The sequence below is a fragment of the Helicoverpa armigera genome, chromosome 3 (genome assembly GCF_030705265.1).
Source record: "Helicoverpa armigera isolate CAAS_96S chromosome 3, ASM3070526v1, whole genome shotgun sequence".
NCBI classification, from domain to species: Eukaryota; Metazoa; Arthropoda; class Insecta; order Lepidoptera; family Noctuidae; genus Helicoverpa; species Helicoverpa armigera.
In genome coordinates, this window is record NC_087122.1 from 7,391,317 (window position 1) to 7,414,788 (window position 23,472).

Below are 23,472 nucleotides of genomic sequence, written 5' to 3' on the forward strand. Positions count from 1 at the left end.
TACATTTGATTAACACTTTCGGCAATTTATTAATAAATGCAATGTCAAAATACTTTCCGTTACAATATAAAATTTTAAATATATGCTGCACAAATACATAATTTTAAATATACTTTCCAAAAATATTCTTACATAGTAGTTTGTGAAATTTTCCAAAAAATAGCTGCTATTACTATCATATTGTTACTTCGATATTAGTGAGTAGAAATCATTTCATGATGAGCAGTTCATAACATGCCTGTGCAAATTCGATCATACCTTTTGTATAGCCATACTTACGAAATATTGGCGTATGTTCATCTCAGAGTAGTCTTTTTTACAATGACACATTTGCGACCTCAGAAGATCCAATTATTTTGCCCTTTCATTAGTATTTCATTTGCTTTTAAAATCTTAATATTCACCATTAGACAATAGAACGAAAACGGTTTAAGAAGATTTATTTTATAGACAGTGATTAGTTGTGATGTGCTGCGCTCTTTTATTGCGCAGTTAGAATATTTCATACGAAATGAGTTCCTAACATGCGAGATGGTTCACAATCATGTCTAATCGTCTAGTCCGATTCGTAACAATGCGAACGTGTTGTGGAAAAAGAGAAAGTCGTATCCTTAGATAATGGATTACACATCGGAATTGAGAATGTAGGCAATGTAAATTTCTAAAATGCATCAGGCATAAAAGCAGGTCACTATTGAAGATCCTGTGCCTTATACGTGATACAAAAATATATGCTTTATGATGCAGTAAAGTTCACGTCCGCGGTAAATGTTTTGAAGACAATCCATTTCTGTACACATGCAAAGTGATAATAATGCTTTAGTCACTGGTCGATGATACTGGCTTAACGTGCAACTTCAGCTACGTTAGTTCCTTCCACTGATCCTTATTCTTATCTACTGCATATAGCTGCTACAAGAGTCACTACTTTACAAGCGTCTTGCTCAAGTGGAACGTCCATTTGGTTAGTGAAAGTCTTGACTTATGTAGTGCTCTTGTGAGCATGAGTACCTAACTAATTCTCACGGAGTGAGAAGATGAGCGGAGATGCCGTAATGCAGGTAGGTCAGGCGCCTTCTTCTAGGTCAAATTCGTACGGAAGGCACGAGTTACGAGTAAATTAATGAGGCGTTCAGGTTCTTTGAGACGTCTGTCAATGATTTTGCTAGTATGGTTATGTCCAAAGAAGGCGTATAAGGGCGAAAAACATTCCTCGTCCCCCACATTTTGGCGCGCTACTTTCCCAGGCGTTTTTCCCATGGCACCTCCTTTAGTCATTTGGTTCTCCATGATAAGTCTTGACTTTTGTAGTGGTCTTGTGATAAGCTACATAGTGGAGTAGATGTCGGCGGCTCTGGTCAGCGCCTGCTGCTCGTGGCCGAGGTCACAGCAGGCGCAGCGCAGTCAGCGAGGCGGGCGCCGCGTCACCCTTAGCAGGACTGGTCCAGCGCGCACGTCCTTGAACAGACGAATGGCCTCTCCGTGGGTTAGGCCGGCCGTGCATCGCCCATTCACTGATAGAATCTCGTCACCTGGAAATAATATAATGGTTTTATTAGAGCTTTTAGTGGCCAGGTCGGTCTTCAGTACTATAAGCTTAAATATCGAAGACTCGAAAGAGCCATGTTACTATTTAATGGTAAGGTAAAGCCGATTTTAAATGTAGTAGGTACAACCAGTATGATAACGGTCATCCACTCTAAACAACCTTGACGTCTTTCCACTATTTGGTAATAGAAGGTAGCTAATAAGCCGCTGTCCTCCCTACATTCAGGTCGTGATAACTGCAATCCTCTTCCAATATGGCAAGTAATGTTCATTCATTAGTTTATATGGAGAAAATGTTCAAAGTAATTGGGTGCCAGTATTTGAGCTATTACCCCAATTAGTCCGTATTTGAAAGCGTCTACAAATAAATATCAATCAACGTTTTTCTTGCATTTATTTATTACACGAAACACGTTTTTTAAAACAGTCAATTAACTCGAATTTACTGAATACTGATTCAATTAATAATATTGGGGAAAGAAAATGTACCTAAGTTTTTATATAGAACTTGCTTACAGATACGAAAAGAAGATAGAAGAAGAGATGAAAAATTGAATGAAAAAAGTTAATTAATTTATATTAATATATTAATTTTACTAAATGTTATGTATGAATTCAGAATCTTAAGTTCACTGGATATGTACGTTTCAGCGTATTCATAAATAAATTCTCGGAACACATTAAAACAAGTTTGTGTTTTATATTTATGGCATGAGCATTAAAATAGTACTTCAAGTGAACCGTTGCTCATCTCGGTACTTATTACCTACGTTACGAACTTAAAGGCTGGAAAACCATCAAAACCTTCAAAGTTACTCGTAAATCGGTACTTGAAAATGCACAGCTTTTTAGTATGACTACGATAACTAGGAAATCGAACATTTAACACTTGCCCGTAATTTGTATTTATTTGAAGGCATTCTACATTCTACAAGGGCGATCTAATTGCCACGTGCCAGTGCTAATTAGGTGCTCTGTTTGCTCAACTGAATATAACCTTAAATGATATTTATAGCGTATACACAGCAGGTGTAACTGTTAGGTAATATAAAATGCAGCTGCCGTGCAACAGTCGCTAAGGAATTTTCTGCACCTTTCTATGAAGTATAATAATAATGATGGATCGCATACATAAGTAAATAAAAGGTTAAGGTATGTTTTGACGAACTAACGTTGTTTTAAATAATGCTAGCTGATGTTTATGTGGCTTTCATTCCCTGTTTCGTAATGTATCTAAAATGCACGCGAGTGCAACATTCGGTTCGCAATCGATTGATTGATTGCATTGGATGGTAGCGACCGATTATAATCATACATGAGAAAGTAAACCACTGAGATGTTTCTTATCATAAGCTAGTTAGAAAATGTTGACTTGCTACAGCCATAACAGTTGCCTAGTTTTAATATTACCTTCTCTGAGTGCAGATTCAGCTGCCTGGCCATTATTGAATATGGTTTTGACAAAAATGCCCATGTCTCCGCGCGGCGAGTCCCGCCCTCCCACGATGCTGAACCCGAGACCTTTCCCGCCAGCTGACTTCGTAAACCGCACCTGCAATGTTATTAAAGGCCAGCTTGGTGACATGTACAAATTGCAAGACTTATACTATCACAGTTTTACAATCCAAACCGTTGCGAAGTGAATGTTATTTGTCAGTGAAATAGTAAACTGCTGCAGGTAACTAAGTATATAAATTCCTAGTTTTGATAAAATTAACAATAAATAACATGGCAACGTATAAATTACAAAAGAAATGCAATAAACGTTGTTTTGCAAGAACAGTTTCTGGTCTCAGATCTCAGTATTTGAGTTATACTAATAAAATGTTGACATACCTCAAACGTGTGAGTATCTCTAGGCTCAGGTGCGGGTGGTCTTTTCCCGACCTGAGTGGCGGCAGGCGGGGCGGGAGGCGGCCGGGCTGACCTCGGAGTCGCACTCACACGCAGCTCTGCGACATCGTTCCTCAACTGCTGCATCGGTTCCTGTCTTGACTGAACCCGTGGCAATCTGTACGGCTCTTCCCAAAGCCTTTGGGAAGCTTCACATGGAAGACGGTTGTATCCATTTCTGTACGGGACATCTAATTCGACATTTTCACTATATGGGCGTCGACTTCGTCCCTCAGCACTATTCTTCCTCCTTTCAAGCACGTAGTTATAATCAACCACATCCCGGCTTTCATCTTCTTGACTAATAAGAGGAGTGCGGTCTCTTTGTGCTGCAGAGTCTTTGGCTGCTCTATACACGTTTGGGGAACTACATCGGCGCCTCACTGAAGCTGACTGGCGTGGTGGAGACGGTGATGGGGGGTGACGCGTTGCGGTAGGACTAGGAACGTAAAAAGTGGACGGCTGTTGCTGTGGTGGCGCGAGGACGTCGTGCGCGGAGAGTGCTCGGCGCCGGAGTCCACCGCCAAGCTTCCCCAGAGCACGAAGTAAATCTGGAGCGCCACTAGTGACACGAAGCGAGGCTGTTGTGTACACTTTCCCTCGATGTCTAAAGGATAACTTGGACGGTGGCGCGGGCGAGCAGTGTTGAGGAGGTCTCGGAGGAGAAGGAGAGCAGCGTACTGGACTCGGTTCTCGGTTGCCTGAGCCAGGCCTCAAACGTGAACACCGTCGACGTAATTTTCGCCATCTCTGCGAAAGATTCGCGTTCCATCCCTCTTCTGCAAAGTTAATAAAAACGTGATATAATTTGTGTTATTCTTCCTTATGACATTAATATCCCTAAAAGCTACATACAGGTTGATCAAGGCAAGTCAGTTCCACTCAAACGGATGTACGAGTACGTTAGAACTCGTAAGTGTGTAATAGGTAGTCAAATCTAACATCAACCGGTTAATGTTCTAAATAAACAGCTTATGTAAACGGCAGTAATGCCATATAGGGTTTTATGACACATAAGGAAGTTACCTTTCTTGTTGGTGTCGGCGTCGGATGCGTAGTCGTGCGCGCGCGGGGGCGGCGCGGGCGGCGACGCGGGCGCAGCGAAGCTGTGGCGCAGCGGCGTCATGCGCAGCAGGCGAGGACGGTCGCCGCCACCGCCGCGCGAACCCCACGCAGGAGCACCCATTTTACTCTAACTCCTGAAATAACAATGTAGGGATGCTGAGTAAGTTTCATGGAATCATGCAGAAATACATGTCCTATTTGTTACAACTTCATCTAGGCTCATCTCATATCGTTTATCGAAAATGCTTTACAATTATCATTAGTTAGCCAGTTAATGTCAATCAAATGTTTATTATGAGGACAACTTGCAAAAGGCGAATCCTAAAAGGATTCTATATCGAAGACATGTCCGTAGCGCATTGATAGCTCTGCCCATAGTCGTGGACTGTGGTCGGACTTAATATACTTGGACCATCACCGCTAAATATAGCAACCACTTGTGCTTATTAGAAGCTCAATATAATTAGATTAGACTTCATGCACACTTACATCTTCAGAGGGACTGAATTTAATAGGTATGTGCCCGTATGAGTTGAATATTAAAATTGAAGTTATAACTTTGGAAGCCATTGAGGATTATAAGTAGAGGCATAAACATTGACCACGCTGCGTCCCACACGGCGTGGGTTTAGGTCGGCAAACAACGACGTCCGGTCACCGGAGCCCTGTCGCATAACTTCAACAATTATGTCTAGCCGTGACCTACATAACCAGTAAAATATTCGTTACTCGCGACTAGGCGAACCCAAACCAAGGGCCATGTCACGATTTTCACTCCTTTACCGAATTTATGTATATTGTGTTCGATTAATCTTGGCGCCGAATTTACGCCCTTGCTTAAACAGACGGTGACGTTTTTGTCCAAATAAATCGTTACGTGAAACATGGGAACTGCTGACAAAGATTTTGTTCTAATAATAGGTAACACAGCATTACTCATACTGAAACAACTTAATTATAGACTCACATTAAGCCGTTTACTATCGTAGACAGATGTTATTGTAATTAGAATCCTACCCAAACAGCGTTGCGCCTGACTTGAGTGGGAGCTGGCAGCGGTACCTCTTGCGGATATCCGCTCCGCCAGACTCACCCACCACTCATACTAAATAGTAAAGACGCACTTGATGCACTTTGTGCGTCTATCGTGGTATTTTTTAACGGCCATGAAGTCATAACGTTCGTATATTTAATAGCCGCTTATTTGACGCCTGGCTGAGCACAGCTCGCGTGCTCTTCAACGACTAGTTGATTCGAGTGTGTTGTACCGAGTCTGTCAATTATTCCTGTTACGAAACTGTAATAAGGGAATAATACAGCGCATTGTCTGTTATTAAGAACAAGGATACAAAGAACGTCTCTACTGTAACAATGTCAATAAACTTTTCTTGATGGGTCTCTATTTCTGTACATGCAAGTCCAACTTGGTCCACATTGTTGTTTAGTTTGGAGGAAACGTTTGAACTGTTGGTACAGAACAAGAACAGGATGGGGACTTTAGTATATGTAGTTAAAGGTTGATTAAGGGGCATTTATTATGTTACTTACATAGGTGCTTGTTTGAGGACAGCCGGACCATATTAATCTCAAGGGATACTGCAGACTTGTAGACACCATGCCGAGCTACGCAATTAAAATTTCGGCATCCAGATCCCTGGTCCCGAGGGTGAAATTTACTACCCATAAAGGGCTCTGCGGTCGAACAAAAAACAAGGGGACGTGGGACGGCGTTTATATTGACCAGCACTCCAAATGAAGATTCATTGTAAATACCTATAAAATGGACAACGGTTTTCCTGCCTACATAGGCACTTATTTGTTGTTCCATTCATTAATTTGAGAAGACTCTAATTACAATAGGTACGTAGCTTTTATTGTATTATTTTCAATGACTAATGTAATCATGAATTAATTTAATATAACACCTATTTGTAACATAACACGGCTATCCAATTAAGAGAATTAGTCATGCAATTCTAAGTACACGGCTAATGAATAAACAACATTCAAAAAGTTCGGCAAATAAGTTCTTTGGCCGTGGTCACAGTATTTATGTGCAACAGTAAAGTACAGTTTTGTAATACAAAACTAACATTTTACCGACTAGTTTATCTAGTTAGGCACAGTGGAGGCAATTGGCGTTAATTTTTGCCGGCACAGTACCGTTGCGAGCCAAATTTGGCGGTGCTTATGCCGTGTCGCTGGTCACTGATCTTCCGGTGCCACGCTCTACTGTCATTGTCAATGATGGCAGGATCCATTCAAAGGCTTAATTCGTTAACATTTTATTAGACACAAGGTTACTCAGCAGATCATTCAAAGGGATAATAATGTTATCTCAATACGCCTGACATAGTTTAAGGTACATTTTTATAGAGACGCGTTGAAACCGTAACAGGTTAGTCCCACGCTGTTGTTGCGAGGTGTTTGGATTAGTTCTTTTTTATGATAAAACGAATAACGAGCAACATTCTCATTGGATAACAATAGATCAATTAAATCTACGCTTTCCTGTATACTTAGTGTGTGGTATTTGTAGAAGGCGATGACGTAATTTTAACCGATTTCAATACCAGGAAATAGTGCTAAAAAAATTCAGTACTGAGTGACAGTTGAACCCATTTTTTGTTAATCTTAAAATATTAGTTATGAATTTGCATGCTTGTTGATATCGCTTTCGAATCGGCTGAAGTTATTAAAACATTCCGAATTAAAACTAAGACTTAACGCGGGAATGTAAAATGTGTAAACAAACAAAAAAGTATAAACAAAAAATATTTTTCTGGCGCTACATTACAAATACAATTATGACCATTATGATAACAAGCGCACAATTAAAATGAACACTCAGTGTATAAATGTGTACGTGACAAAATCAAAAGCTCAACTCCTAGCATCAGCAGATGGGTGAGCGGGAGCGGCGCTCATTGTTCCCCGCGGCCCTTCTTTGAACTCAAGTGGACCGCCATTAAAGCCTGAATCCATTAGTTGTTCATTCCACGGGACTTTTAAGTGTTCTCGACCGTTTCAATGCGATGTGTGAACCAGCAAATAACAGTCTATCCGTTATCAGATCGGTTCCATTTCAAAATGAACTCCACTGCCATTAAATGAAACGCGGTTATGAAAATTATCACTTGACGTTTTCTCAGCTCGAAATTGCCACTAATATTGCCTCTCTACTTTAATAATAAATATTTATCATAGTTGACCATCAAGGTTAAGAACATAAGGCAAACCTGATATCGCTATACTTTAATCACAAGTTATAGATCTATATTTTGTTCTAGACCTAGATTATGAACTTATTGGCAGAGACAAGTCACTTGGCCGTACAATATTGTTGTTGGAATTTATGTTTAATATAACGTAACTGTTTGGTAGCCATGTCGCGCCCACACTTATTAACTAAACTAAGATTTATGCGTAACTAAGAGAGAGATAGTGGCACAATAGGCCCTAAGGAATGTGACCCGCGTTTTGTTCGTTACCAACAAACAACAGCGTCGCCCCTTTCATATAACCAATTCAAACCATGAAGGGCCGTCATCTAATAATAACACGTTTTATAAAACCTACAATTATAATCACTGAGTGCGAAACGGCGGTTCTTTTATTATTCTAATGTCTTTGTCATTGCATTTGCATTTAAAATACCTTGCAAGAGAAATCATTCAAGTGTAACATTGATTTTCCTCGGTTTTCCGATAACAATTGTTGAAACGCATGAAATTATTTGTACCTATTCTTAAATAGCTACATGAACTTAATAATGAAGATTGTATAATACTGTATTGTTTAATTATTTACCGAGCTAATTTATACACAAGGAGATGTTTATAATTCATGCCGGAAAAGCAGAAAAACAATACAACAGAGGCGACACAGATGATATTGCTTGAAAGAATAACCTTTTCAAACCGTTCATAGCGTTATTTGTAATTTGTATGAACAAGTAGGCCGGCTACGGTATTGCAATACGGTGGATCTCTGTTGTTCGCCGGAACATTGTTTGCAGTAGAATTAAAAATCTACCCGCGCTCTACATCCCAGCCCGGCTCATCGAATGAATCTGGGAAATTACTTCTCGCTCTTTCTATTATGATGTTCATCGTTATTTACTATTATTCATTTATTTTCTCAGGAGAAATCGGCCTGCTCTAATTCCATTGTTGTACTTTAAGCCTTCAAATCATGTTCCGCACAATAGAAGCGAAACAAATGTACACAAATTAAACACTTACTGTGACCGGTTCTAATTATAATATCGTGAATATTCATTGTTTGTGGAATAGGTATGCTAACTATTCATAAAGCGTTATAGGTATTTTTGAAGTCATTTGCGATGTGTATGTGGAAAACAATGTAAGTGCGTGTGAAAATATTTGAATCTTTATGAATGATGACATCAGGTTTTTGCCTTGAGGTTATTATTTCGCATGAAACACATAAGTATAATGAAAATTGCACAAATATATTTTTGCTTTGTACGGTCATTGACTTCCCTTGCCTCCGAGGCTATGGAAGATTGAGCAGTTATGCTCATCAGTTAACTTTTGCTAGTTGTGTCTAATAGATCAATCATCATCTACTTCGAAGTAATTTGTGGTTAAGCGCAACATGTACACTTCATTTGTTTCTCCCATTCGATCACTCATTTATTCATTCCCATCATACTCATGTAATTTGCAAGATCCATCTATTTTATTATCTAAAGCCATCCTACCTACTATTCCACCCACTTCATTACTGTCCTCAGTTTCAAACAGAAAAGACTAGTGTCTTGAGAGAAGACACATATATGTATGTAGTCCATCTTCTAAAGATTCTGTCCTTTCTCAGTTTCTGAGCATTTTTCACACGTTTCATTTATGCATAAGTGGCTCATATTCTACATGACAATGAAAATTCTGAGATGAGTTTCCTTAAATGCAAACTCACCGAATGAGAACCACAAAATTATAATAACAAAAAGGCAAAATGTATCTATGTTTGTGGGCAGAACACGGTTCAGCAACTTGTTTTTTCTATTCAATTTTAATAAACGCAAAATTTATGTAGGTAATACTCAAATCATAATTTTTGACTGTTTATTGCCAGGTAATTGTGAAACTGCGAAATAAACAATACATCATCATTGTCTCCGTATTAGGACGTCCACAGCCTCACCCATTGCTTTCAAACCCTTTACGTATTTTCGGTTTACTTTAATTCAATAAACGTCAAAGAAAAAGCGATGATAAATATATTTTTAAATTGGACATATGAAACCGTAGTGTACGTAGGTACGCCGCCGTCTCATATTGTATGTCAGTGGTACGTTTCCAGTTTCAAAATTGATGGATGACTGACGGCTGCAATTTTCGCCGCGGAGCAACGATGTCGTATGTGGGACATCGGAGAGCGACCAGGGTTTCGCAAGAGTAAAAGCTCAGTAAAAGTAAATTTATATAAACAGGTGAACTCGCGTGCTGTGTTAAATGTTATATTAAAGTTACTGTGTGTAATAAAAAAGTTATGAATGATGTAGTAATTAATTTTTGTTGCGGATACGCTTAACTGTGTGTAAAAACTTCTTATGCCAAATACAAAATTCCTTATCGTGAAATAATATTGTTCTTTGTTGCAAGGTAACCATATCCAATCCTAGACGATAAAGTTACCATATGTGACAAGCAAAGCAACAAGTCATTTAATTTTAATTTGTGATTTCTTAATTTAATTTTGTTCAAACAATATGTCATGTAACGTGATGAGGAACCGTCATGGTGTATTATGTTTCAGACATGAGTTGGAATACAATTTACTATTTTCAATCTCTTAATGGATTCATCTATTCATTAACGCAGACTGTATTATCGTACTAATATAAATGAGAAAGTTATGTTTGTTCCTCAATCACGCTTTAATGGCTGATCGAATTAATGAGCACATAACATCTAATATAGGATTTTTATCTGGATGTGGACAATAGTTCCCTCGAGACGCGGATAAAATCGGGAACGGAAGCTAATAACTTATATATTTCTTGTTATCTACAAGACCGGGCCAATGACACTATTTCACAAATGTCCAACTTTCGTCATTAGTTGCCGGTGAAATCTTAATTCAACCTTAATGAAGATATAATTACTATTTCCATATCTATGGTTGTTATCTTTCCAAGCAGTAATTGGTTCATGAGAGCCCTACTTACATGTAGCTTGTTGCTTTAATCAAAGACGTCATTGTCTAGATTATCGGCGTGGGAGACCCGGAATATGTGGCGATCTGTTTATCATACTGGACTGTATCTGGTGTACTGAGAATATGTTACAAGACAATCATCTCGTGTGACTTGTAGATCGTCGGACTTTTGAAAGTAGCTGTCTTACTAGCTAGAGAATCAATATTTTGGAGCTTTGCTATTAGTAAATATATAAAAACTGTTGTGTTGTTTGTTTACCCAGAACAAGCAATTTGATTAATTAGGAGCTAATGGTAAGTGCCATCTGATGCGATAACACTGTTCAATGTATTGTGATTGTAATTATTTTTTTTTAGATACGCATGTAGGTACTGTTTGCCTATCTTAAACCAGAAACAGTAAAATCAATAATGATGATCCAAAATAAAACCTGAATCAATAACCCAATGAATTCTGATTCACAACCCAGTTAATACAGTATCAAAAATATGTTTCATTGTTAAACTTGTAATTCATTATGTATTATTTACCTTAAAACACATAAACCAAGCGTATATTTAAATACGGAAAAGGCGGACTTAGATATTATTATTGTTTACATTTTCCTGGACCACGTAATTGTATGCGTAGGTGCATGACACACCATGGTCCTTTTGCGAGGTCATTTGTTGAGGCACTGACCATAGCTTTTTGGAGCCAGCCTTCAAAAGCCTGCAACATTTTCTTTGTTATTGTAAACTAAAATAAATCTAAGAAACCGCAAAGAGATGAAGTTTATTTTGAGTCTTCATTTGTTTTATGGAAAACCGGTGTGCAGGCATATTAATACACATGATCACATTGCGGTTATGAATGACTATCAGTACCTATAAATGAATGGACATTTCGCACCATGTACCAAGGTACGTACCTACGTATACAAGTACATTTTAAGTGCGCGTGACTATCTATAGTCATCTATGCTTGGAAAGGTTAGAAACGTTAAAATTCATGTCAGAATAATAAAGCACGTCAATGTTGCACACCACAGTGCACTCAGCGAGATTGCTATAGATCAAGGACTTTCGAAATATGGAAGTAACGATTCAACGATTCGATTGCTAAGATTCGAATAAATGCAGAAAGGTTTGTCTATTGTCTGCTATTAAGTAATTTTGTAATTATCATACCTATAAATGTTCCTGGTATTGCTTTAAGAGATAATTGTAGCTAAAATTTTGCGATGTAGGCTTTGGATGAAAATAGAGTTCTGATCCTGTGAGTCATTTTGCTATTAGCAATTATAAATAAGAGTTAGTGGATGATTGGTCATATCTAAATGCTTTTAGAAATCACTGTCTAATATGTTAATAGTTATCCTGTATAGCGTGACGTTAAGAGCGATTCTTGGTACACGAACTGGGGGTCTACTCTCTTTCTCCGAAACGAAACTTCGATATCGAACGAAATTTAAACGAAGTTTCGTCAGTGACCCTACTCTATTTCATTTTCGGACGCGCATACGAAGTTCGGAACCATAGACAATTTTCGTGAACGAATGGAATCTATAATATGGTGTGGGGCTTTTATGATGTCGACTAAACTAAGTTACGGTTTTTACTTTAACTTGAAATTATTAAACTTTTTAGCTTCACTTAATCGTGTAACATTATAAATGTGATTTATAACATATTTCTTGTAATATTCATGCCTAAAATATAAACTTTTAGATAAAAAATATATGTTTAACTACATTCGTCTCGACACTATAAAAAAACCCTTTCATTGTCATTGCTAACCGACTAATTTGAAGAGTACTATTTCATGCCAAAAATGGGTAATCACGTATGACAACCAAAAATAGCGGCTTATTACAATCTTATCAAAACATGTCAACTTACGATCCTTTGTTTGAATACTTTGAAAAGTTTTCTGAAGTGTGTTTCTCAAGTGTCGTATGAAATAAATCATGTTTCCAAGTGCTTTTATACCAAGGTACGCATTCCTTGAGGAAGTATTATGTCGTACTTTACTACAGTCCGACTTCTACGTACGTCTGCTGTATTTTGGTTCGCAACAAGTTTTGTTTTGGATTTAAAAACTTCGTAAGTAGATATCATATTATACAAATGTAATATTTGATTTCGCTCTAACACCATTACCTTTTCTAATAATAACCCTTTTTATTTTCAGTTTAAAATGGCTCCAGATACGGGTTCGGCAACGCCTGAATAAATCGAAAGCCTTCTCAATTTCCTGGACGAACATAGAGATTTAGCTCGCGGGAGAATGAATAGTTGAACCCAGCCAGGAAGATGGGCATATGTTACAACCTGGGAGTCCAGCTGTAACAGCTGCCTATGTACCACTATCGTTGACACAAGAATGCCTGACTTTCACACCTTGTAAGTATTTTATTGTGGTTTATTGAGTAATGCTATTATTAAAAAAATGTACACAACATAGATAACTTTGTTTTGAGTGTATTATTCTCTTCATAAAGAATATAGATTATCTTTAGTATTGAATAATGATTGCATCATTGTTATTATGTTTGCATATGGTATTAAAGGGGTCAAGTGTTGAGTTGAAAACTTTTTGTTGTTACTTAACCTATTCAAGTGTCTTAGCCATATTTTGTTTACACTGTTGTTCTGCTATTGACTTAAATTGGAATGTTGTCTTGCAGCCTCTCGACATATACACTCTACAAGGAGACGATCTGCCAGCACAGGTGTAAGAAGAAGATTGTATCAATATGAAGAGGAGCATCCACAGAGAGAGAGAGACGTGAAAAACGCAGAGCTTGCAGTCATCATGGAGCGAATTGGCAGGCATCAGTGCCATCCTGTTGCAGCTGCATAACACAATAATGGAATATGTGGATAGCAATTAAGATTTTGTTAGTGTTTTGTTAGTTATTAATTGTGTTTAGTATTTCTTTGTCATTAATTTGTTATGTTTAAACAGGGTTAAAGTAAATAAAACTTTAAGTATATATTTTATTAAACTCTAAAGGAAATAAATAACATTAAGTCACATTCTTAAAATCAATAAACACAGTTCTTCTGGAGCATGTTATGATGTGCTTGAGTAGAACTTTGCCCTACCTATTGCTTTCTAAAATGTACACTAACAAAACTCTGCAAAGTTGTATCTCCCTTAAAGAGAATCTTCAACAGCTTTATCTATAGGTGTCACCATACGCTCCCTTAGAGCATACCCAGAGTCACCTAAAATATACATGAAAATATGTGAATAACACTGCTACACAATATTAATAATATAAATGTGAAAGTTTGGGGTACCGCTTTTGTCCCAACTTGTACAAATATATTCAAAATACATACCTAACAGATAAACTGTTTCATTCTGGAGGCCCTCCAAGTGGCTTCGAATATCACACTCTCTCCAAATATAAGCATCATGTGTTGCTCCACCAAATGTTATATAGCAATATATCCACATTTGTTATATAGCAATCACTGTCACATATCTGGAAATTAATATAGGATTGATCAGCATCATAATAAACAACAGTCAATGCCTCAATTAAATCATTGATGTTTAGTTCTTATACTTACAACTTGGGTGTGAAAATGTTTTCGATCAAAATATTGTTCCTCATGCTCCAGAAGGTCTAACAATTGCAATATGCATTGTTTGGAGGTAATAAAGGCACGAATTCCTGGCACAACTCTTCAAAAAATTGCCGACTGAGTCTGTGATTTCCTACAAACTCTACGTCGGGAATTTCGCTAATATTTCATTGATTGCGCAAGCACAGCCGGTTCCTTCTTCACTCTACACGATCTTCACGTAAAGCTGCTTTGATTTAAAGCATTATTGTAGCCCTTGCCAATAATTTTCACACGAAATTCACAAAACGAAAAGTAAAACGAAAATCAAACGATAACTATTTTGGTTTCGTTGAATTTGAGGTTAAAATTCCGAAGTTTCGTCTGTCAAACTCAAATATTCGTTCGAAGCATTTCGAATTAGAGTAGGTTTATAGACAATAAACGTCAAACAATCTTCGTTCGTAAGAAATTTCGGAACGAACTAGAACCGTGGTAAGAAGTTCGCGAAATTTCGTACGAAACTTCGTTTTTCGGTGAATTAGAGTAGACCCCCTGGTAATTGGCCGAACTTTGTCAACTGAAATGTGATCACGTAGGGTAAATTCACTAGGATCCTAATGTAAATATTTACATTACTTGTCACCTGTAAGAGAACAAAGTTGGAGTGACGAATATGTTTTTTTATTCAATATCTCAAACATATTGATTTAGAGATGGCTTCAAACTGCTTTATAATAATAATAATTTATTTATTTCAAGTAACAGTAGACTCATATACAAAAAAATCCATTTACACAGTCACGTTTTAAAATTTCATAAATTACACAATACACCTAATTCAACATTAAAACACAAAATATTAAATTACATTATTAGTTTAAATTACATTATTAGACGTCAAAAAACACAGTTACTAGGTACTGATTGCTCTGCTGCCAACCCCCACTGCAAGCTACACGCGGCGGTCAGACCATGGCCAAACTCGTCACATGCCGCTCACAACAGTGATTTACACCAGAGCAATCGAGTCTATCAGCAAGCGTGGCCAGCATGCTGTTAGCGCTCCCCCGCACCCGCCTCACCAACGACGTGCTTCTCTTGCGCATAACAGTGTGGAAGCAATCCACACGAGCAACCGCAAACATACTCGATGCGCTACAGTAGCGTGGAAGCCCCAACAGCATCCTAAACGCGTTATTGAACTGAACACGAAGGGCACTGTACGATTTTTGCGTGTAGTCGGTCCACAGTCCGCAGGCGTACAGCGTGGTACAGTATGCTCTGAAAAGAGTTATCTTAACCTCCGCTGAGCACCGAGCAAACCTACGTATCACCATGTTCGCTCTGACCGACAGCGCCCTTCGCTCCCGTTCTATGTCTGCATCGTCTTTCAGAGTTGATGTTACCAAATGGCCTAAATATTTAAACTGGCTCACTATCAACAAAGACGAGCCGTTGAGTCTAATAGGTGGCATCTCTACAACTTTCCTTGGCCCACCCTGAAAAACCATACATTGGCTCTTCTTTACATTATAAATTAGCCCATGGTCTGCCGCATAGCCTTCACATATACTTAGCAGTTTTCTGAGTCCACAGACCGAGGCACTCAGCAGCACCATATCGTCCGCGTAACTTATGTTATTGAAACAAACGCCATCTATGTAACACCCGATATGCTGCTTGCTGAGCTCCTCGATCAGTCCATTTATATAAAGATTAAATATAGCTGGAGAGCTCAACCCCCCCTGCCTCACTCCACATTCTAACTTATACGGGTCCGACAATATGCCCGCCCACTTAACGTTATTCACCTGGTTTCCGTACCAATACTTAAATATGTTTACAAGCTCACATGGTATACGAGCTGACCTCATCTTTGCCCACAACTTGTCATATGAGACCAGGTCAAAGGCTTTGGAGAGGTCAAGGAAGCAAGCGTAAACAGGTGTACTTCTCTCAGTATAGTATTTCACAGCACTCTTAAAACACAATATTGCAGTTTCCGTGGACAGTCCGGGACGGAACCCGAACTGATTGTCGTGCAATTTTAGGTATTTGTTTAATTGTGTATTAAGAATGCTGTCAAACACCTTTGCAATTATTGTTGCTAAAGAAATAGGTCTATAATTAGATATATCTGACAAATCTCCAGCTTTGTTTTTTACGACAGGCACTACTATAGTCCTCATCATGTCATCAGGTAGGTATGAGTGTGAAATACAAAAGTTATACAACATCGCCAGCACTCTGCACACATGAGGTCCAGCGTGCTGAAGATGTTCCACAGTTAGTCCATCATGCCCAGGGGATTTGCCAGTAGATATCAATTTAATAGCCACTGACACATCCCTAGCTGTTATTCTGGTACCAACGCATTCCCCACTCACCCCACCCTCTGGCAGTGACGACGACGGTCCTAAAGGAGACCTTACAAGAAAGCTATTTTTAAATTTATCAGCTATACCCTTCAAATCATTCGTACCGTCCACACTCACTGGAAGGCCAGGGCGACTTCCTAAACGGTTGGTATTTTTCCAGAAACCACTGAAGTCTTTCGCGCTATGTTTAGCTGCCAAAAGATCCATTTTTAACTGGTCTTGATGGTTTTGACACCATTTTAATCTAGACTTAAATATTTTTCTAGTTTCACACATCTTAGAAAACATAACGCCAGTAGTAGGGCTACCACATAAAAGCCATTCCCTGAAACTCGCCCTGGCCATCCTATGACTGTCGCTCACAAATTTATTCCATCCAACAATGGTTTTAGGCGGACGATTACTCCGCTCACGCCTTACTCCTGACCCCTCCATCGACGCCTGGGATAACGCAAGTACAATGTCAGAATATAAGTCATTAATAATTACACTATGAGCAGGGTCATTACAATAGTGATCAGCACATGTTTGGCATTCCATGGGAAAGTCAATAAGAAGGAGACGTTTATGACATTCATTGCGATATAGTGCAATTTGGTCCGCAGTTCTCTCACCCCACTTAACATAATTACTATCCGAACTCGTAATAATTCTTAACGGAGTCAAACAGTCCAGTTTACATTCGCAAATTACAGGAAAGTGATCGGACCATAATACGTCATAATTTACATAAACATCACACACAGATTTAGCGGCCGATTGCGACACAATGCAATGATCAAGCCAGCGCTTTGAGCCACACGCTTGATCTATATAAGTAAATGTTTTTGACGTCAATCCTAATTTAATTACGTCAATAACAAGCCATTTAAACTCATCGCATAAAATATTTAATTCATTAAAAAATAATTCACCAGGATGAGCATTAAAATCCCCTAAAACAAAAATAGGTTCGTTTAAATAATCATTATTAATAGCACTTACAGTTCCCATGCAGTCCGTAAACGTCGTTAAGTTATCCGACTTGTTTGTCGGCATATATACACATACTGCTTTGCTTAGCAATTTCCCTTTAGAAAATAAACAAAACATGTCACTTGTAAAACAATACACGTAAATCTCAATACATTGCTTTGAAACCGGAATATTCTAAACTCGAAAGCAAGGTTTCGAATAAAACGTACCTTATAAAGATTGGAAATTTAAAGGCATTATCAACTAATTTTTCCAAATAATTTACCCTACAAACTTCATAGATAATAAATAACACTCAGTTCAAAATGATGCTCTCTTTTGTAAATTATTTGTTAAATAAGCTGCATATTGTTTCATTCAATATTGAAAATAGATCTTGCACCCACATTTCTTCGCAGCTTTAACCATAAGCGGCTCTATGGGAGGAGATTAGTGCATTAGTAGGGCAATAAAAGAGCAATGTTATTGAGAAGCCACCTTAATTTGAATTTTTTACTAATCCTTTAAGCATAAGCCCACACAACTGTTGCTATAATTGGTGAATCTTGTTAATGTTTTCGATAAGAAACCCGGTTTCCGATTAAGGTGATGCAGAACTCAATAACTGCCGTTTCGGAGGTGCAACATTTTAATTTTAAATTATTGAGATCATGAGACATCCGTTCTCGCTTTGTAACGGTTTTTCATCTTCATAATTTGGTCACCATTGATTAAGCAAATACTGTTTATTGGTAGATTTCCCAGATAGAGTTCTTAATAAAGAATTTAATTATTAGGTACTGTAAAGCCTATTTCAGACATTACCATGTTACCTTTGTACTTTCTCCATTAGTCTAGTTAAGGAGGTTCCTACAATGCAACGAAGGACGAGTCCATTGCTATCGATCGGTCTTTAATCCAGATGGTCCTAATTACTGATAGGTTTTACCCATATGGAAAAACCCAGTGACTAGACTAGACCAAATGAGCAGTTTCTATGCAGTACGATAAAAACTGCCTTATATTGTAATCAAACAAAGCCCAGTGCAAAATTGTAACAGCAGTTTAGCTCATAGAGGAGTTGAACAGCTGTGTCAAAAGACTGTCTGCCAAAATAATAGCTATGATCTCCTAAATCATTTGCACAACAATGTTAACTAAATACCTCCTAGAGATTAATCGCTCTAATGGATTGATGCAGTTCACAATAAGAACCGCAACATGCATACGGTATAGGTAATAAAAGAGGGTGCGGGATGAATGCACGGCGCTGACGCTGCACAATTAACTTTACCATTTAATCAAGACAAAATAAATCTTATAACGTAGCAATAAGAGCTTTCAAAGCGGTTTTTAAAATTTGGTTCATTTGTCTGCTAGAGCGTGGCGGGCGAGGGTTCAAACTATGAGGGAGCGTAGAAAAGTAACGAACGATACGTTATTTTTTGTGCAAATATTATTTAAGCATATATTTCATCTGTTTCCAGGTGACTGAATAGGGAATAGTCTGCATTGAATTTTATTGCAAATAAAAAGAGGAGTAGTTTTTTTTTATCAAGCCTTATGTGTTTTGATAGCGTACATTACAAATAAAAACAATATTTAGTATATCGCATTGTTGCTATAAATATTTGCAAAGCTAAGAAAGAATAAATTCAAATTTAAATTAAAATAAATAACAGTTTCGTTTATAATTACAACCGTTTAAATAAAACACCACAAAACCGATAAATGTTTGTCCCAGTAACGGAAAACAGGTTCAATTTCACCAATAAGAATTTGAATTAAACGATATCATCAACGAACTTTTATCGCTATACGAAAATAATAATTAATTGAAAAAACATAAAACGCAAAACTTACCTTAAAAAGAAAAGTTGTATTTAACGCAACAGCATACGTCCGGTTGGCATGATAATTTTAAAAACAATACCATGGCGGTTACAAAACTTTAAAAATTAATTTACATACACCGTCTGCACAGACACTGCAATAATGCACTTGATTGTCCAAGATATCGATCGTGACGTAACGAAAATGCACACGATCACAGGAGCCGGTACGCGATGCACCGCCGCACGTTCGTCTAAAGCGAATGTCGAATTAATACTAACATAACCTCAAATTTACGCGCGCCGCTCGAGAAATTGTTTATGCTGTCTGTACACCCATAAATGGGGTTCAGTTGTGAAGAAGAAGGAAATACGACAATCCCCATGCGAGACAAAGACCGAGTGTTGACAAAGGTGTATTATGATGGGGGAGCAGACTGTACTATGATAGCGTTTCTTGTTAACGGCGGGCGCTCTTTACTATACAAAATAAAAATACTGATATAACACCTTATTTAATTCCAAATAACAGGTGTTTAAAGAGATATTTTGAAGAGCGGCATAGTTGGCAATGTTGGAATCTATACTGTCAGTCAAGTTGTTAACGTAAACATGGATCTGACATCGTTTCCTACATTCACAATCTCTCTACCACAACACACCTGTATTGATAAAACCTGATACGGTATAGAGTGAAAGATAATATTAATGTTTTCATTCTAAGATCGGAAAAATGTTAAACATCATTAGAAGTTTCAATTAAATAAAAAGTCAGAAATAAAAAAAAAGCACCTGTAACGGTTTTCAAAATTTAAATTAAACATGTGCAGTCAATATTTTCGGCAAGTGGCACTTGAGCCTCACGACAAGTTGAAGACAAAAAATCTTTTATTGCGCAGCGATGTGTACCTGCGCAGTGCGTCTCCCCCGGGTCCCATTCCCATCCCATAGAAACCATTCAAGCGTGAAGAATGAATGATTTTAAACAGCTCGTACAAATACCTGCTTAAATGTTCCCACTCAGTAGAATCTGCCTATTGGTTTTTTATGACATTCAATTGTTTTTCTCATTAGCCTATTCAGAATTAAGCCGGTTTAATGCTTAGGTGTAGATATTTTTCTAGGAAAGCTTAATTAGTAGAGAATGTTTAATGCCGTGTTTCAAATAAATTTCTCTGTAGCATCTGGGTTAAGCGTAACTGAAAGCATGTTATTTTTTCTAGCAATAAGATCGTCATTGATTCTACAAACTGATGTTTCTCTGAATCTGTTATTAGTTTTAATTATTGATGAGTGAAAGATAAGGACAAGGTTCTTAACAAGTTCGTAGGTGTAGCACCCACACGGCACTACGACTCACACTTCACAGCGGCGCCCGCAAGGCTGACGATTATTATTTTATCAAAGAACAAACAAAAGCTTGTCTCAAAAAAATGGATAGGACTTCATTATCTAATGACACACACGTAGCCCACACATGAGTTTAAGTTATTTTGTAACCACATTATCAATGTGGTATTTATTCAGTGACGTCGGAATGTAAAGACATTAAATACTAATCAGTATCCGTCCGTTTCCAATTTAAAGATACTTCATCAAAACATTAAATCGTTTCAATTACCCGTTGCTATGACTTTATAGCCCTATTCTCTACGCATAAATATTTATTGAATGCTTAACATAAAATTAACAGCGTTTAATATTTAGCAGGCCTCCTTGACCTGAATGACCTTTATAAGGTATTTGTCAAGTCCATAAAGGTAAGGGGCTTAACGATCGTGTGTTGACTGGGGAACGTAGCGGTCGCGGTGGCGCGTGTTTCCTGCGCGCGCGCACCGTCTGGAGGGGGCACGCGCACGACTCCCAGAATGCGTGTCGTTAACGTTAGCTAGCCATGTTACCTCACAAATATAGCATGTACCACACAATAACACACATTTTGAATGTATAAACAAAACAGCTGCCGTGCCAAACAGCACGTCCGGGACATTACTTCATAAGGTGCTAAAACACAAAAGCTTTTTAATCCGTACCCAATACAAATTGTCAAATATCGTTGCCCCAGTATGTAGGTACTACACAGTGTAGTACCTACACACTGGGGCAACGATATTTGAAGTGTAGTCTACACTACACAAATGTGGATCGACAGGGCATTAAGTAGAACCAAATTTGATAGATTAACTGATAAGGACGCATGAGGTGCATGATGTTGTGGTTTTGAACCCGCTGTATGTGTGGGCGGGTGGTTTATTTTGTTTGTACCCTTCTAAACACAACGAACAGTCACAGGCGTGTAAACGCCACAACGCGCGGCGCCAACGGTTTTGGGGAAATGTGTAATCAAAATAAAATAATAGTAGGTAATAAAATAAGCTTCGGCTTTGCGGACTGGATGATTTCAAACTTCAGTAAAAATGTTCTGTCAGCTTGTACAGTTGGTAACGTTTTCATGTAAGCTTCAATACTTAGGAATACAGTTTTTCCCTCACCTCAACAAATACAAGAGTAAGATAAATAACGATATTTTCTAAAAGCTGTGTAACGTCTGAACTTTCTTGCATTCACAGAGAAAAGCCGTACGATAAGCAAACAATACGTACAAAGGTTGATAAATACTATCTACGTCGCATGTGTAAGTAATCGGCTTTGTTTTAATTCAGAGCTGCCGGTCGTGTTATTGTTCCGGACGGGTGCGTTGCGAGGAAGCCGTTTGCTCGTAATCACGATTACCTACGGCCGGGGAACATATTACGCGTTCTAAACTACAAACATACGTACTTTAGCGTTGCTAAGCTTATTATTAGTAGTTCGAACGTGTAATACCTGTTTGATTAAGCGAATAAATATCGCTTACGGTTCCAATTGTGGTTTGTTACAAGTGTTAAGCAATATGGCATGTAGTTACTTGATTTTACTACAATTTTATTGGACCTTTCTTAACTCTTCTAAAAGACACGCAATACTAAAAAACTCAAGTATCTTCAAAAGCTACTTTCTTTAAGTTTATGTAAGTTTCTTTGTACGTACACAGGAAAAGCTCGGTGGTCTCTTTGATACACGCGGACAGCCACACTCGTCATTCCTGTTGTAAGTTGAACAAAAGATACATCAACAAACACCGCTCAGTTCAAGAAGTTCTCGGAATTACTGGAGGTACCACTTCCTCGGAATGTCTGCAAGCATTATGTCACAATTACTGTTGAAATAATATAATCTGTATTTAAATAATACTCGGTATCCAGTGTTTTAATAAGATAATAAGTCCACAATGTGCGGTCCAGACTAGGAGCGGCATTCCGAAGGCTACGCATTGTCAAATAATGCTATTTGTGTCACATGAACTTTGCTCTGTTCAAGGTTTTCGACAGGACAATATATTGTGTTCAGGCATTCTAGGCGATCTAGCTTGCAACAACGAATTTGTTATCCAAACTAATATTATAAATGCGAAAGTAACTCTGTCTGTCTGTCTGTCTGTCTGTCTGTCTGTCTGTCTGTCTTTCTGTCTGTCTGTCTGTCTTTTCTTCACGCCTAAACTACTGAACCGATTTGTGTGAAATTTGGTACAGACATAGTTTGAAACTTGAGAAAGGACATAGGATAGTTTTTATTACAAAAAATAAAAATAAAAATAAAAAATTAAATTTATTACGGACATACAGTGCCATCTATTGGTCAAATCTATTGGTCAAATGTCGAGCTGTTCCTATGCTCCGTAGATAGATGGCGTTAATCGCGCAATGGTGTCATTACACGTGTTCGGTTCATGTTATTGTTTTAATTCATCGGAAAATCCATCAGAAAAATGTAAATAAACAGTAAAAAGGTGTAAAAAAATTAATATTAATATAATAAAAGTTTTACTACAAAGAAAATGCTCTAACGGAGTATAGATTGCTATTAGTACTACGCGCAATGGCGTCGATCGTTACACGAGTTCGGTTCATGTTGTTTTAATTCATCGGAAAAAAGTAAATAAATAGTAAAAAGGTATGAAAAAAATAATAACAATATAATACTACTTTTAGTACAAAGAAAATGCCCGAACGGAG

The 23,472-nt window shown here is 37.9% G+C and overlaps 1 protein-coding gene and 2 long non-coding RNA genes across 3 annotated transcripts; 1 reads left to right on the top strand and 2 right to left on the bottom strand.

The window, feature by feature from the left end:
• Window positions 1-452: 452 nt before the first annotated feature.
• LOC110375174 (PDZ domain-containing protein 2) lies at window positions 453-19,969 on the bottom strand. The gene is made up of 5 exons (XM_021333199.3): window positions 19,449-19,969; window positions 4,468-4,640; window positions 3,385-4,220; window positions 2,959-3,100; window positions 453-1,532 (listed from the first exon to the last, which is right to left on the bottom strand). Exons 2-5 carry the CDS (start codon window positions 4,625-4,627, stop codon window positions 1,405-1,407), a joined length of 1,266 nt encoding a protein of 421 aa, XP_021188874.2. The 5' UTR covers window positions 4,628-4,640; window positions 19,449-19,969; the 3' UTR covers window positions 453-1,404.
• Window positions 12,123-13,672, top strand: LOC110383908 (uncharacterized). Its single transcript, XR_010278182.1, has 3 exons — window positions 12,123-12,777; window positions 12,866-13,077; window positions 13,362-13,672. It is a non-coding gene; the product is annotated as an uncharacterized LOC110383908 (long non-coding RNA).
• On the bottom strand, window positions 13,671-14,778 carry LOC135119331 (uncharacterized). Its single transcript, XR_010278181.1, has 3 exons — window positions 14,257-14,778; window positions 14,023-14,168; window positions 13,671-13,905 (listed from the first exon to the last, which is right to left on the bottom strand). It is a non-coding gene; the product is annotated as an uncharacterized LOC135119331 (long non-coding RNA).
• Window positions 19,970-23,472: the final 3,503 nt, after the last annotated feature.

Coding starts and splice junctions, on each gene's coding strand:
- LOC110375174 (XM_021333199.3), bottom strand. CDS start 4,627: ATGGGTGCTCCTGCGTGGGGTTCGCGCGGCGGTGGCGGCGACCGTCCT. Junction 3,101..3,384: donor GAGATACTCACACGTTTGAG/GTATGTCAACAT, acceptor ATAACATTGCAG/GTGCGGTTTACGAAGTCAGC. Junction 1,533..2,958: donor TGAATCTGCACTCAGAGAAG/GTAATATTAAAA, acceptor TATTATTTCCAG/GTGACGAGATTCTATCAGTG.